At 39.9% G+C, this 15,642-nt stretch overlaps 2 protein-coding genes across 7 annotated transcripts in view; both read left to right on the top strand.

The window, feature by feature from the left end:
- Positions 1-5,921, top strand: part of LOC132262439 (neuroligin-4, X-linked-like) — a 28,497-nt gene extending 22,576 nt beyond the window's left edge. Inside the window, exons 16-17 of the mRNA XM_059761711.1 lie at positions 3,356-3,798; positions 3,882-5,921. Of these exons, the coding sequence (XP_059617694.1) occupies positions 3,356-3,798; positions 3,882-4,256 (818 nt within the window). The 3' untranslated portion in view covers positions 4,257-5,921. The remainder of the gene's footprint in view (positions 1-3,355; positions 3,799-3,881) is intronic.
- A 3,185-nt stretch (positions 5,922-9,106) lies between these two features.
- Positions 9,107-14,927, top strand: LOC132261944 (sodium/hydrogen exchanger 9B2). Of its 6 annotated transcripts, none has more exons than XM_059761002.1 (8): positions 9,107-9,352; positions 9,927-10,191; positions 11,063-11,269; positions 12,146-12,687; positions 12,773-13,306; positions 13,438-14,018; positions 14,121-14,280; positions 14,570-14,927. In XM_059761002.1, the coding sequence occupies exons 3-8, from the start codon at positions 11,105-11,107 to the stop codon at positions 14,610-14,612; spliced, it is 2,025 nt and encodes a 674-aa protein (XP_059616985.1). In that variant the 5' UTR covers positions 9,107-9,352; positions 9,927-10,191; positions 11,063-11,104; the 3' UTR covers positions 14,613-14,927. The 6 variants fall into 6 exon arrangements, with proteins under 6 accessions (XP_059616985.1, XP_059616986.1, XP_059616983.1 ...); XM_059761003.1 differs by having other exon boundaries at positions 11,066-11,269; XM_059761000.1 differs by lacking the exon at positions 9,927-10,191 and having other exon boundaries at positions 9,108-9,352.
- The last annotated feature ends 715 nt before the right edge of the window (positions 14,928-15,642 follow it).

The following is a 15,642-nucleotide window of genomic DNA, read 5'->3' on the forward strand; positions in this document are numbered from 1 at the left end:
TGGGTGGTTTATTTACCCAGGAATTCGACTTTCTGTCTCATTTGAGATGGAGGAGAGAAAAGAAGAGCACTTGGGGTACGGAATTGTTTACTGTGTCGCCCACAATGTGGTCTGCAATATTTTTCCTCTTCGGAAAATTTATTGGTAGATATAGAACTTGCAGGAATTTCCTCATTTGACCTCTAGACTGAATGCGATTAATTCGACTCCTGCTGAAGAAAAGAGTTGAACATCTTTCACATGACAAATGCAGAGGAAATAGAGTTATAATGAGTAAAGTTTACTGTAACAATAATAAAATTATATATCAGAGAGCTAATTAATTATGGCTTTCAGCACAAAACAATGTTATCAAATTGGAGACCAACTGTAGATCGAGCGGTTAAATGAATCAAATACAGTTCATGAAATCGCACTCATGAAGTTGATATTGCGTAATGAATGGAAATAATTCCACAGAACTGCACGTAAATAATAATAAATGGTGCGAAATGCAATTAATACCACCTCTTATTCATCCTACTGTCAGTTTTTGAAGGAATTCATATTCACTTCCGCTGTCAACTGCCAACAATTTATCATAATCTATGGCAATTTGCAGTCTGTGAGGCCCATATTTTCGTCATTTGCAACTTTTGGCTCTCATCTCATCTTCGCCGATGGGGATGGAAAATTCCTCGACGCGTTGGGAATTGTAATAATAAAGCTACCGGAAGTTTTAAACTCTCCCCCATGACATACCCAAATATCAGGAGAAATGTGGAAATTTTGCACTCCTTTTCATCTCTATTCGCACAGCCATGATACTTGCAAATTTTCACAGTGTGGGAATGGCCAGCTCGGTGTGGGTGATATGATAATTTTCAGCGCCATTTATCAGCATAACTTAGTTGATAAGGATGGAATTTATACACACTGCGTACTGAGGAGATATTGTACTGACAACTTTTCCAATCAATAAATCCTTCATACACCCACACTAATTAATTGATCACCTAACAATTCAGTGCAATTATCAATTATGTATTAAATTCCCAACAAATCATCGCAAAACAACAGATATTAAACGTATTTTATTTGATTTTTACTCCATGAAAAAATACCAACATGTCTTCTCAACAATAAAACCTGAGTTGTGCGTGTGCTGAACTTTATGCTCAATCCACACTCTCTAAATAGAAGCACCTTTCCTCTTCAAAACACCCATTCAATTACAACAATAGTTCATGCATGAATTAATGAGAGTTTCACGTAAATAGTGCTCAGAGAATGGAGAATTTGCAAGTGATTGAGATGCATATTTGGGAGAATTAATCATTTTCCACATGACACTCCTATTAGCCTGTGAACCAAAGCCTGCAATATGCATTAAGTGCGTATTTCCATATTAAGTGTGTATATGCGAATCGTAAAAATTATGTTACGCCTGTGAGAGCGATGACCATATAGTGATGTTCATAAACACTTCAATTTAGCCACTGATATTGAGCTGAATATGAAATCATATGCAGTTCACAAACAGTCAACGTTTTGTCATATTATTGGACATATTTTTTTAATCAGAAGCATCTCATTGTGATATTTTTTCAAAATTTTGAAAAAATGTCATCTTTTATGACGAGATTAGAATTTTCAAAACGATAAAATTCTTTGTGTAAACTGTGTTAAAGATATAGGTAATTTTGAATGAGACAGATGAATTCCGCTCAGTTTTATGAAAAGACTAAAAAAGAATTTAAAAGTACTTCACAATAAAGTGAATTTTAAGCATTTTTAATATGGAGTTTGTCATAAATATTGAAATAAAATACTATTAAATATCTTACGAGTCATCATAAATGTATAATATTCGGTGAAAATTTTAAAATGAAAACATGGAAATGAAATTATAAGCATTGCGATAATTAATAATCATTTTTGGGTAATTTTATTTGTTATTTATTAAATTTTGTATTGATTTTTTACTCTCAGTCACAGTCATTGAATAATTTTCTAGCGTATACATAAATCAACATGAATACTGAATTAATTTCCACACACTTTAGCCCACTTGAAAGCTTTAAAGCTCTCATTTCATCCCAATAGATTTATCACTGCGGCTCAAATTCAATTCAAAATCATTTCCCACTTTCACAAATGTGCACGATCTTTTGCCCTTCGCGCCGCAATTTCCCTAAAGTTTCTTTCCATTTGAAATGGCAATTGTGTCGCAAAAGAGCGCCCTTAATGGGTTAATTGATTCTTCCCAAGCTGACTTTCCACTCGCGAGCAAAATTGCCCCGTGAAGCTTCTTTTTAGTGCTTCTTCGCGTACTTTTCTCACCACGCGGAGGAAAAGTTCTTGTGCGCGAATCTTCCCTTAAACTGCCCGGCCAGAGTGGAGCAATAAATTTGCTGTATATGATATTATTTCGAGAGTTATTGCTGCAATATCCTTGACTTGGACCATTACATTTTTTATGCAATTCAACATTCGCCCGCTGGCTTAGAAGTGTGGGTTTTGGGGCTATTTTGCTGAAATTTCTGCTAGGGAAATTCGTGTTGATTGGAAAAATGTGTGCTGTGGAGTGGATAAATGAAAATCCTATAAATCCAGCATTGGGAATTTGCATTTGCCTGTGGAATATTTTTTGGCACACTTTCCGTGAAATTTTATACAATTGTGTGCTATCAAATTAAAGGTACAATTGTAATGATTCAATATGAAATATATGATTATAACGTATTTTGGAAAATTCCCCGAAGAAGTAATTAAAACACAAATATTTTCCGGTGACTTGAGGGTAGAAAATGGAACAATAGTGACGAATTGAGCCACATCAACAAGCATTTTGCAGTTAATTCCTTTTACAAGGTGACTAAAAGTGGTGAGGCTCAAGGGAGTCCTTTTAGGATTCACTGTTGAGTGTGATTTGCATGTGCAAAATCGAACCATGCTCAAATATTCAGGGCTTCTGCAGAGAATGTGCAAATATTTGCATCGGAATGTTTCGTGGGAGTGGAGACAGTTGGGGGAGTGAAATTTTTGCTGAGGAATTCTCTGCATGGCGAATTTTTCACCGGATATTTCCCGTTTCAAAATTTATTCATCGCCTTTTTGCGTATGAATAATTTAGTCTAAAAATACAAATAATGTGTGTTATACATGGCATTTGAACCTCCTCAATATTGACTCATTTTGCGTGTTTTCAATGGTTTAGAGATAATTTTTAGGAAATTGGAAAATTCAGTGCTGTTTGTGCTCGAAATTGGTAACAGACGGAATTTTACATTTGAAGTTGTTTTTTCCCTGAATAATTTCCTGGAAAATATTAAGCAGAGAGATTTATGTTCAACTCACATGTTTCCAATCTCAGATTGCCCACCAAACGCCACGGTAGTGCCAACAATCGCGGCTACACGGCCGCATCAGCAACAAGAGCCGGTAATTCAGGAGGGCAACAATCTGCTCCGCCGCTTAGCCAATAGTCAATTCCATAGTTACACTACCGCACTTACCATCACCATCGCCGTGGGTTGTTTCTTGCTGCTCCTCAACATTCTCATCTTCGCCGGCATTTACTATCAGCGCGAGAAGCGTGCAGGGGATGCAAAACGCAAGGAGGAGCTATTCGAAGCGGAGACGCCGCTTTCTCCTACCCTCAAAGGACACAGTCGCAAAGGCAGTCTGCAGAGCCTGCCACCGGGATTCCACTTCCATCACCATCACTTTCATCAGCAACCTCGCACCGGCAGCTTCGTGGAACTATCTTTTGACGGCTCAACGGGCGAGAAGAAGTTCTGCGATGTGGAGCTTCAGGTGAGCAAATTAGAATAAATTTTATCGTTTAACGTATAACTTTCTGAGAATGGTAAGAATTAACTTTGTTCTCTTATCTTCAGGACTACCAGTGCTCCCCGGCCAACAGTTCCACGTCCAGCAGCCTGCGCGTGCCAGAGTGCAAGCGGTCCTCGCCACATGAGCTGCCGACCCATGTGCCTCAGATTTTCTCCACGAGTCAGCAAACGGACTGTCCGCACACCAGCCAGGCCAGTCACTGCAACCAGGGCACCCAGAGCGACCGCCCGCCTTCGCAGGATGTTAGCACTGAGGTCACCGAGACGGACATCCAGCCGGACGGCAGCCTGGACATCCCAGATCCGCCGCCGCCGCCCAAGCTCTTCCACGGCGTCGGCATTCTGCGCCAACAGGGTGGCGCTAGCCAGGCTCCCGGCTCTAGTAAGAAGCGTGTTCAAATCCAGGAGATATCCGTGTGATTCCCTGAATTCTCCTGACAGCTATCAGAACGCTGTCGTCAAATCAAATTGATATGAAACTGTGTGTGTGATTTTAGCCAAGACAAGCATAATTAAATAATAATTGAAATACTTTTGCTTTAGTCAAACGGCGAAGAGAAATGTTGTTGATAAAAGAAGTCCCGCCCACACCAATGCCCCGCCTACTTATCTGAAGAGCGAACTTCTTTCTTCAAAAAACAATCAAGTTTGCTGCTTAACTAAAGCAAAGTTTAGCCTAATAATTGTCCTATTTCTCACGCTGAGTGCGGTGAAGAAGTGAGATTCGATGTGAAAAGATTAGACAATTTTCTCAATGTCGAGGAGGTTTTAATCCTAATGTGTGAGAGTGTTAATAGTGTTGTAACATTTGGAATTGATTGAGTACATAATTTTTCGAAAAAAGACACTGAACAAATATTCCTATATAGTGAGAAATATAGATGAGATCAATTCGTTTATATTTCTTCTGTTGACATAGAAAAGAAAAACTGAAATATTACTATGGAAATTCTATTGTGTGTTTTTTCCGTTTACAAGAGTCATTTAGTTGAGGAGATTCTATGGAGTGGTAAATCCATTTATCGAAATATTTAATGTGACGAAAGTGAAGAGCAAAGGCGAGAATATTTACGGAGGCGTTCTTAAAAAAAATACTCAATGTTAAATGGATTTTGCAATTAATAGTGTAGCAGATGGGAAACTGAATAGGAGAAAGAGGAAAAATTGAGAAAAGGACATGAGAAGAGAGTGAATTAATATAAAATAAACATAAATGTATTCCTTCTATTCAAATCACTGGAATCGTTCTTAATGCATACGCTGGACATTTTAGTTGAGCATTTTATTATACCATATTGTTAAACTAAGGCTAAAAGCCCTCAAAAAACTTCCAGATGAAAACTCATACAACTGTGCACGAATCTTCTTCTTTTGATCAAATAATCATTCCATTTATCTGCCTTCAATCACCATTTTCCGCAAGAGTAGCAGACAGACAGTGTACAAATTAATTTTCTCAATTTTCCCTTCACTTGATTCGCCCGAAATTAACTTGATTGGGAACCAGTGTGAGGCCCACATTAAATATTGAATAAAACTCATTGTCTGGCAAATAGTCAAATGATTTACAGGATAATAATAATGATGATGCATTGGGGGAAAATTTGGTAAGAGCTTTCAATAGCGCTTATTGACTTTATTCTGTTAATTACGCTGCACGAGGGCTTTCAAAACAATCTTGTGTGCCAGGTATGGGGAGAGAGCATTTGCAGTGGTGTGAATAGAATGGCAATTTTTAACCCTTCCAATTTATAAACGATGAAAGCCACACACTATGATAAAGGAACATGAAATTAAATCAATCAACTAACAATAACAGTGAATTATAATCGATTTTTGAGGGTAGAGAGGGAATTTTATCCATGGGGAGACTCTGGTAAAATTTATATTGTTGTTCATACACATAATGATACTGTTCCAAGAAGAAGAGAGAAAAAACACCCAATGTAACAATTTATAAAAGAGTATGTGAGTGAAGTATTTCTCAAACTCTTGTGTAAATAGCTCAAGTATTGTGACTAAGAGAATGAAAATCAATATATATTGTATATATAAAAAACTAGGTGAAATATAAGGAAAAATCCAAGGAAATTCAATTTACATTCATTGGCAGCTGGAGTTCATTTGGTCTGTTTGTTGTTTTGGGCAAATCTTCAGCACTTTGTTGCTCTCAAAGCCATTAAAATTAATTAGCTCTCGTGTTTTGCATCACAATTTTTTCCACCCATGTGACGAGGAGATGTTCTCGATAGGGCACAGCCACATGGCACCCGGAGGAGCCCAAGAGTGGCACAGGGAGATTATCATGATCTTGTCTATCGTTAAAAGTTAGTGGAGTTATTACAAAGTAGACTTTTGATCATACATTTTCTAGTTGGCTCTCAGAAAACCTTCTTAAAATGTAAGGAATGCGCAGCACAGAGACCTCAGTTTCGATTTATATGAGAAATATTCGCAATCAATAACAATATAAAATATTCCGATTCTCGCACAGATTGACCCCGAGTTTGAAGCCCGCAGCATAAAATATCGAGAAGCAGAATGATACTTCTGGCATGATCATCCGGAGCCCAAAAAAATCATTAATTAATGCCGACTAATTAATGTCAATATTTGTGTATTTCTTTTATAACGCTGCCAGTTGCAGAAGACAACGCAATCAAGAGTATCTTTCCCGCCTTCCAAGCGCCTCATCCAAGCAGAAGCAATTTTAATAACGAGTATTTATTCTACTTATTATTGCAGAGAGACATACTCGATCACGAGGTTTTGTGTACATGCGACATTGTTATGTGTCGCAGTGTCTAAAATGTACATAATGCCGAGTGTGTATTCGGGAGTTTATTGACGGATCCAATTAAAAAAGCCAAAGTTAAGTAACTTGACATTGAGGAGAGGAAAAGTGCTCGGACAGATAGAGAGGGAAAATCACTCGATTGCAATCAGTGGCCATCCGATTGAAGAGAGAGAGGAAAATTTAATTACACCTGCTGTTGAGTCTGATAAGCCACTCCAACGGCTTCTATCGCAACTCCGATAACCCTTGCATGGCACACTCAAGGAATGTTCCTCAATCTTTCGATAATACCATGAGATAATGCCATTCCTCTGTCGTTTTATTTGGCAATTCCAACATCAAAAGATCCCAAGTCATTTTACGGGCAATTTTCCTCCGGTGAATTTTTCATTAAGGAAACAGAAAGGCTGATAAGTTCCCCTCTTCTGCTATACACTTTAAGCCATAAACTAAACAAAAGCATGACGTGAAATTGCGCTGAAATTAATGAAATTGCACACCTCCGCTTTGCCATCGTTGCCAAAAGCGACAAATGGAGGAAAATGAGAGATTAGGAATGATTAACATTCAGAAGCATGTCACAAACTTGTGCATTATTAATTAGTATTCAAAACGTGCGCTTTTCTTGGCATCATTGTCAGGGCTGAAGTTGTTCCCACCCAAAACGCGTCTCTGACCTCTGGTGTACCAAATCGGCTTTCTGCGAGCCAAGAGTTCATACACATGGACTCAGTTTTTCGTCTGCTGAAAAGCCATATGGATTAGAGACTTTTCCTGCCAACTGAGCAGTGCCTGGCCGCAGGATTAGATGCAATTCGGGCCGGAAATTCGAAAATCGATTCTTAAAACCGGCAAAGGTAGTATATGCCCTGCAGAGAAGAGATTTTACCCCACCAAAATACTGCACTTAAGATGAGACTCTTCTGAATTTATGCTATAGATTGCCTCAAGGAGATGGATTTTCTGGAGCTTTCTGTCAGGCGGAAAATAACCATCACACAGCTGAGAAAATATCAGTCCCTTATTTCCATTCGACGGCAAAAAGCGAAATTGATATAAAAGGGTATTTTTCTTTGTCGCGACATGATTCTACATTCAAAAGAAATGTGATTGAAAAGCAAAGAGTTTTTCCCGTTAACTTGCTAGAATATTTCTGCAGGAATTCCACTGTAAAATGTGGAATGAGATTACAGAATGCAGCATGGCAAATTTATGCCATCACGATTGACTTTCCATGGGAAAGTTCAACCACTTGAGAAGAAGAAAAATATGATAATGGAGGTTTAAGCAGAGGAAATTGCAGGATAAAAGTAAGTGAACATAATAACTCAGTATCTACTTCATATTCAAGAGGTAAATCGTGAAAGTTTCTCTATCACACTGAAAGCTTTATAATGAGTTTCATGGAGGCCGACTTTTCCAAGAACCCCTGCAATTCTATATCAATTTAATCAATTACCTGATAACAAGTGCAAAACGCACGTGTTTGCCCCCAATTTATTCTGCAATTAACAGCGGCATTCAGCGAAACATCATCGTCAATTGACTTTTTTTATGATTCATTATCACTTGCGCACACCTCTAACAAAATGCTCATGCTCGCCATTTCGGCAGAAATTCTGAACTCCGAAGATCGTAAAGTTTGGCATTCGATGGACAGGAAGTGTTTTTGGATAAATCAACGGCGCCAAAACTGCTGTCTTCAATTAATTCACTTTAATTGAGGATTATTTGGGTTTATGTTTAATTTAATGACAGCAAAGGGATGTCCCTATCAGGATAATGGAGTATGTGTAACATACCACGAATTTAATTGACTGTGGAAACACAGGATTCACATATTATAACTATGCTCATAAATACAAATCAATAAATCACATTTTACTTGACAATTTACTCCTCATGAAGAATTGAACCAAAAATGAGAAAACATCGATAATTTTTGTTTAAAATTTTGACAAAAGAGACACCTTCTGTTAAAGTGAGTGCGAAGTAATTCGTAGACAATAATTTGGTATCTTGTCGCAGACGATTCAACCAAACTAAACAGGTTTCAACTGGATTAGGCGCCTGGCGATCGTGTGACTCAAATGGCAAATTGATCACGCTGGTAAGGGCAAAAATCAGGGGATATTTTCCATCTGAAGTACTGGAGAGAGTGTGGCTACTCTTTCATTTGTTCAGTCAGTCACACTTAAGGATGATTTGTTGGCCAATCTTCGCTATCAAAGTGTAGTGTAGAATATAGATAAGATGAAGCTGAAGAGGGTGAGAGGTGTTTGTGGACCTTACGGATGGTCTGGAGAATCTCCAGAGTGACAAAAAGTGGAAAGTCGCGATATGAGCCTACAAGAGAAACAATACATCGTAATATTCATTCACACTAGAGTGTGTCAATCAGATATATCGAAGCTCGAATTGGTTGTACAACATTATCAGTGGCTCGACTATAAAAAGAAGCCTCATATGCGAGAATCACTTTATTTTGCTTCAGTCACTTCCCGTGGAATCACTGTTCACAGACGCCTCAGTGTTTCGTAGGGCTTCAGTGAGATTGTCATTAGTCTTTTCACCCCTAAAATTGCCGTCTTTTGAGATATTCTCCTGAGAAGTGGTGGAAAAGTGTAGTTTTCCTGAATTTTGCTGAACTTTATGGACTACAGAAGCGAATTTGACCAGTGAAGAGTGATTCTCCTGCGAACAACATATGACAACCAAGGTGAGTTCTAGTGATAAAAAGACATACATGTGATAAACAGTGCAGTTTTTTACCAACGCCTGACCATGTGATTCGCGTAATTGTGAAATGAGGTCTCTTAAATGCAAATCACCGCACAATTTCCACCCACTTTTGTTCACGACAAAATCCCGGAAATTCCCACCGAAGAGCCAGAGCACTGAGGGAATACTTCTGAAACCCACAGAGGCAAGCGCAAACCCGATAATGACAACAGTGAATCGCACAATTTACAAATGAATTTAAGTGAAACGATAAGTGAAGATGCTAAATTGTCGCGAAAAACCATATCCCATATAAATGAGCGATCAAACTCGCGCCAAATTGCCACGTGATCGACAAAGAGGCCAGACCAGTCGTCACGTGAATGAATTGGCCGCTTGTGAGGAAAGTGTCTCTGACATATGAAATTGATATGAAGACTAATTGGTCCATTGAGCTCGCGGAATCGCGATGGCTCATCAATTAGCAAATGAAATCAATCATCGGGACTAAATTGATTTGCCATTACTGTCGTGATGCTAATAGCTTCAAATTCGATTGTTACACATTTCAGGGTGTATCTCAATCGCGGGAGGGACTTTTCGAAGAGATACGCGCATTTTGATCTTCGGCGTGGTAATTGAATTATCACCTTCACGACACTCTGACGCTGGAAATGGCCAGGAGAAGCGACACTTGGTCAATTTGTGACTGACACATACATCATAATTGGAAATTTCTCAACCGACAGGGCTGATCTCAAAGCTGATATTGGTTTGCCAGATCACTTGCCACATTCCAGTTCAGATCGGATCTGAGCCGACAAAGTGTTAGATAAAGTGAGAAGAACTTCAAGCACTTTAATTCCGATTGTTGAAAAATATTTGCAAAGTACAAAATTGTATACACAGTGTGTCGCAAAAATTGATTAACATCTGATATTTGAGCAAGAAGTTTATTGAAAAGTGATCAGCCATCGGCTGCTTCACGTGATAATATCATCATCGTAGCTGATAATGTTATATTTTTCTCTAAAAATCTTCCTCGTTACGCTTAAAAAAATGCTTCTGACTCTTGCGTGTTTGTTTATTTTATAAATACACAATTTCCATATAATGGAGACTCGTTGCGAAATGTTAATCAAAGCTGTGCTCGAGTTGATAAGAGAAGCACACTTCAATCAAAAGTTTTTGCATTAGTTTTGTAGAGAGTGCTTATGAGGAAATCTTACGCAAAGTTTTCCTGCAAACTGATCAAAAACTACCTGATACTACACACTTCTGCCAGCCCTGCACTAAAATCAGCACTGTGTACACAAATCGTGTCTTTTTCCTAACAAAATGCCACATGAGTAATTTTCTTGTTTTCCAAAAATTCCTCACCCAATTATCTTCTTGCGACGGTTGCGATGTAACCGCAGTTTTCATGTGAAATTCAGAGAGAAACACTTCGATGAGGGCACTTGAAAATCTTTGTCAATTCAGCAATTGCTCAATGATTGATGGAAATGAGTTTAGAGTGGGAAAACTATTGTAATGTTGACATACATGGACACTTTTGACCACCACACATTTCCCCCCGTCGTCTGATAAGTGATAATAGCTTCAACCTCAACGATTGTGGCGCAAAAGCTACTGTTTGATAATCTCGAGGATGTGATTGAAAGTTGCTCAAGAGGCTTTTACAACTAAGGATTACGGCTATCTTTAGCAGGTGAGACAGACAAGGATTTATTGCTGAGCCTTGATCACGATGGCGCACAACGAGAGCACGACAGATCAGGTGATCACGGTACAACCGCCCTCACCAGCCCACACGGACGCCAAGAGGAAGGTGAGCATCGTGACGGACCCTGTGGAACGCCATGGCTTCGACAACCTCGCCTTTGAGCAAAACCCTAAGCGGAAAATATCTCAGGTTTGTTTTCACATTTAATTATCAGAGTTGAGCACTAACAATGAGAAATGCACTAGATTTAGGAATAGGATTAACACATTTTCCGCTCTCACAATTACTTATTCCTTGTCTTTCTTTATCTCCACCTTTTTTGCTGCTATTTTATATTGGTAATCACTCAATTGCACTGAATAGTAGATTAATCATGAATTAAAGCCGTAATAACGGCATGGAAAGATCATCACATTTACAAACAAAAAATCAAATCATTGGGTATTGAATGCAATACTATTGTTTCTAAAGATCTCTTATCTAAAGTATTATTAACTCTAACATAGAAATCAAATTGCATTTTCGGAATGTTTCTTGGTAACTCAAAAAAAGAGATGTTCCCTTTACATCCCTGAGAACTTTACCAGAAATTCTTTGTGGGTTGAAAATTCCTCAAGTTTCCCTATCGTGAATTATTAAATTTCCGTATCAAGCCAAGAGAAAGTTTCCACACAAAACTTGCATCCTTTTGTTGATTCATCTTGCATTTTGACTTTCTCCATCCGGCAAATTTGCTGATGCGTGCCTTCCGCACAAGTTGTGATATTTCATACAATGCGGCATTTTTAATCTCGTTGGGTGACGATAAAAACACTCCTTTAGTTTGGTCACTGAGCGTGAAAAAGTCAATCAAAATGCAAATACAAAAAACCATATTGTTTATGCCTTGGACTGGCCTGATAAATGACACACAGTGTTTCAAGTGAAAAGTAGCTCTTTGGATGTTTTTTTTTTCAAGTTCAAATGTGTAGTTTTGTCTAGGTTTTAGTGATTTTCACAAGAACAGACATCGTAGGCTTTAGATACGCTGTCGGCATTGAACTTTAGCGCTAACATTGAAAACAGACCCGCGTTCATTTGCAGACTTCAGACCACTCTGAAATCGGACCAGTGCACCGAAAGAGTATCCTGCACAATACCAATGTGGACAATGATTCCCTGCAAAGCCATCACTCTCATGATGCCAAAACCAACAATGGCGACGCTCGCATGAAGAAGCACTCAACTACAGAGAGCTATCATTCACGAGCCAACGCTAAGGACGATAATCAACTCGAGCAATCCTGGATCTTTGCGCTTTGCATGCGATGCCGCGTGCCTTACAATACTCCCTCGTGGGAGCCAAAGCATTGGCAGAAGGTCTGCCCTTATCCGCTGTGTCCTTCCTACAGGCAGTTTGCAAACTTGCTAGCTCTGGTGCTAATCGGAGTTCTGATCTGGGTGACGGCCTATGCCATCATAGGAGACTCTGCGGCTCCTGGAGGACAACTGTTCGGTCTCGTTGTTCTCACTGTGGCTGCCAATTTTGGCGGTTGGATAATATCACTCACAACACTGCCTCGTCTCATTGGGATGCTTCTCGTGGGCATCTTGTTCCAAAACGTCGGGTAAGTTTAGTATCTCAGCGTCCGAAATGTACGATTTTTCTCAATGAACGTGAATTGAATACATTTATCACTTATTTCCTTCCAGATGGGTTAATCTCGATGGAGACTTCTCTCACGTCACTGCAGAACTTCGCAAGGTCGCCTTGGTGATTATCCTTACCCGGGCAGGCCTTGAAATGGACCCAGATGCCTTCAAGAGAGTCTACATCACGATTCTGAAACTAGGTCTTGTGCCCTGGACCGTTGAAGCTGTCATTATCGGTGTGATGACTCACTTCCTCTTGGGCATGCCCTGGATTTGGGGCTTTATGCTAGGTTCCATTATCGCAGCCGTTTCCCCAGCTGTCGTGGTGCCCTGTCTCTTCAGATTGCGAACCAAGGGCTATGGCGTGGCTAAGGGCATCCCAACCCTCATTGTGGCCGTGGCAGGCATTGACGATGCCGCTTCTGTTGCGGTCTTTGGCATTATCAGCAGTATTATGTTCTCCAGCGAAAGTCTCGGCTTCCAGATCGCTCAAGCTCCAGTTTGCATCATTGGAGGACTAGGGTTTGGCGTTCTCTGGGGTTTGCTGTCCAAATATGTGCCGGAAAAGGGTGACGCCTATGCGGTGCCAATACGGTAAAGTGATCATTAGTCGTCTCATTAACAGTTTGCCAAATACGTAATGACCTTAAAATTAAGATCTATTATCACTTTGAATTGAGTATTTTTCCTCCAAGAACGTAACAACTTATTTACATCTGTTTCAGAACTCTGATGCTCTTCGGTGGGGGTCTGTTGGCCGTGTTCGGTAGTGAACTGATCAAGTTCGAGGGCGCCGGACCTTTGGCGGTCGTTTTCGCAGCCTTCGTCAGCAATTACTTTTGGTGCCAACAGGGCTATGATATTGAGGACAATCCCGTGGCTACGGCCTTCGAGATCTTCTGGATGATCTTCGAGCCCATCCTCTTTGGTATTACAGGAGCCGCTGTGAAGATAAACGAACTGGAGCCTGACCTCGTCTACTTAGGATTGGGCTGTCTGGTCACGAGTGGAGTCGTGCGAATTATCAGCACTATTTTCATTGCCTTCGGGGATGGACTTAATTGGAAGGAGAAGGTCTTCGTGGCGCTGTCTTGGTCAGCCAAGGCGACAGTCCAGGCTGCCTTAGGTCCTGTAGCTATGAAACATCTCACAGCCCAATCTAGTGATGAAGAGAGAACCTGGGCCGATCAGGTTCTGACGATATGCGTCCTTAGCATTGTCCTAACAGCACCTCTTGGTGCCATTATGATATCCATCACTGGTCCAAAGCTGCTAACGAAGACGAAACAACCACACAACACGGATGGTACGTTCATTTACTATTATAAGTACACAAGTTTCTCTGCTACACTTCTCGAGCGACTTCGAGTTTGGACGAACTCTTAATGATTTGCAATTGAAATTTCAGGTTGGCGAAGAAGTCACCGACCATCTCTCAGGGACATTAGCATTATCGACGAAGAGGAGGAGCGCGAGGATCCCGAGGATGTGCCCGACAAGTCCACCATTAACAACACCAAGACCAACACTCATGTCACGCCAAATGAGCCCGTCTACACCGTCACAAAGTAAATATCATCCACCCTCAGCTTCTCCTATCCAACGCTAATTCCATTTGAAGTGAGAGGGAGAAAATGACTTCAAACACATAAATAAACTCGCTGTAACGCAAAAATACTGAAAAGGAAAATTTTCTTGTGATAATAATGACGAGAATTTAGATAAGAATTACATCTTTATAGGTTCTAAATTCCTCATCATTTTGCTGTGTTTTTTCCCTCCTGGACACACATCATAGATAAAAGCACACGACTTTTATTGATGCCACGCGTACAATTCGCTGTATGTTTCCAACAGCCCGAAAGGCGTGCAAGTCCTACAAAAGCAGCCACAATCTTAAGGGTTATCGCAGGGTCCATAAAGATTGGGATGCAATTGAGAGAGCGCAAATTACTTGACGACCCCATCAGAGGTGGTCCAAAGTGGGCCATTAGAATCGGGACACGTGGCCACTCGACTTGAGATGATCTCCATTGATTTCAGCCCCTCTCCAGACCATGTCAATTGGCCAAATTATCAGCTTCCTCGCGATATGGATCAGTTGTCATGTCATGCCGGAGACACAAGAAGCCCAACAGCCCCCAAAAAAAACCGTGATAAAATTCCTATGACTTACAATCAACAGTGAAGACACAATAAAGTTTTACAGTCTCTAGTCTGTGTTGTTTTGCCTCTTCCCACCCACTCGTGTTTACGAAATTCACATCACAAGAAAACATTTTTCGTCACCCACTATCAGTCGACAATCTTGTCATCAATCAGTAATCGCGAGACTTTCCCAAACATGGGAATCATTTTTGCTCACAAAAACGTATCACTCTGCAAGGCTTATCGGGCACCTCAAAATTAATTAGCCGCTATTCAACATCATTCGCAGATATCGCCATCTAACCACATTACACCCCCTCATTGATAATACACTGTCATGGGAGATTACAAGAAGAGTATCTGAAGCGCTCAATGAAAAATTTAGAGCTCAACTTGTCAATTAGTCTTCCGCGGAATTAAATGATAACCATATTTTAGCGTCATGTAATTAAGAGATTATATACATACAGTATTACTCCTCGCTACAAAATTCACCAGGTTGACAGGATTATTAAGGAAGTTTAAGGGTTTAAACAGCTCGGCGCACCTGTTATTGCCTTGTCTATGAGAAAATATACTGAGAAAAATATATGGCAATATTTTCATGTGAGCTCTTGAGCTCTTTAGAAGACCGACTCAACGACAAATATGATAAATATGTATTACTGCAATGAGAGATATGCTTTACAGTGTAAGTATAACGTCACAAAAATCATAAAGAAGCATCTTCCTTATTATTTTTTTTATAACGCTGTGGGAGTATTTTTGCGTGCAATCCTAGC

This window comes from Phlebotomus argentipes, unplaced genomic scaffold, assembly GCF_947086385.1.
Source record: "Phlebotomus argentipes unplaced genomic scaffold, Phlebotomus argentipes genome assembly contig_15, whole genome shotgun sequence".
Lineage (NCBI taxonomy): Eukaryota > Metazoa > Arthropoda > Insecta > Diptera > Psychodidae > Phlebotomus > Phlebotomus argentipes.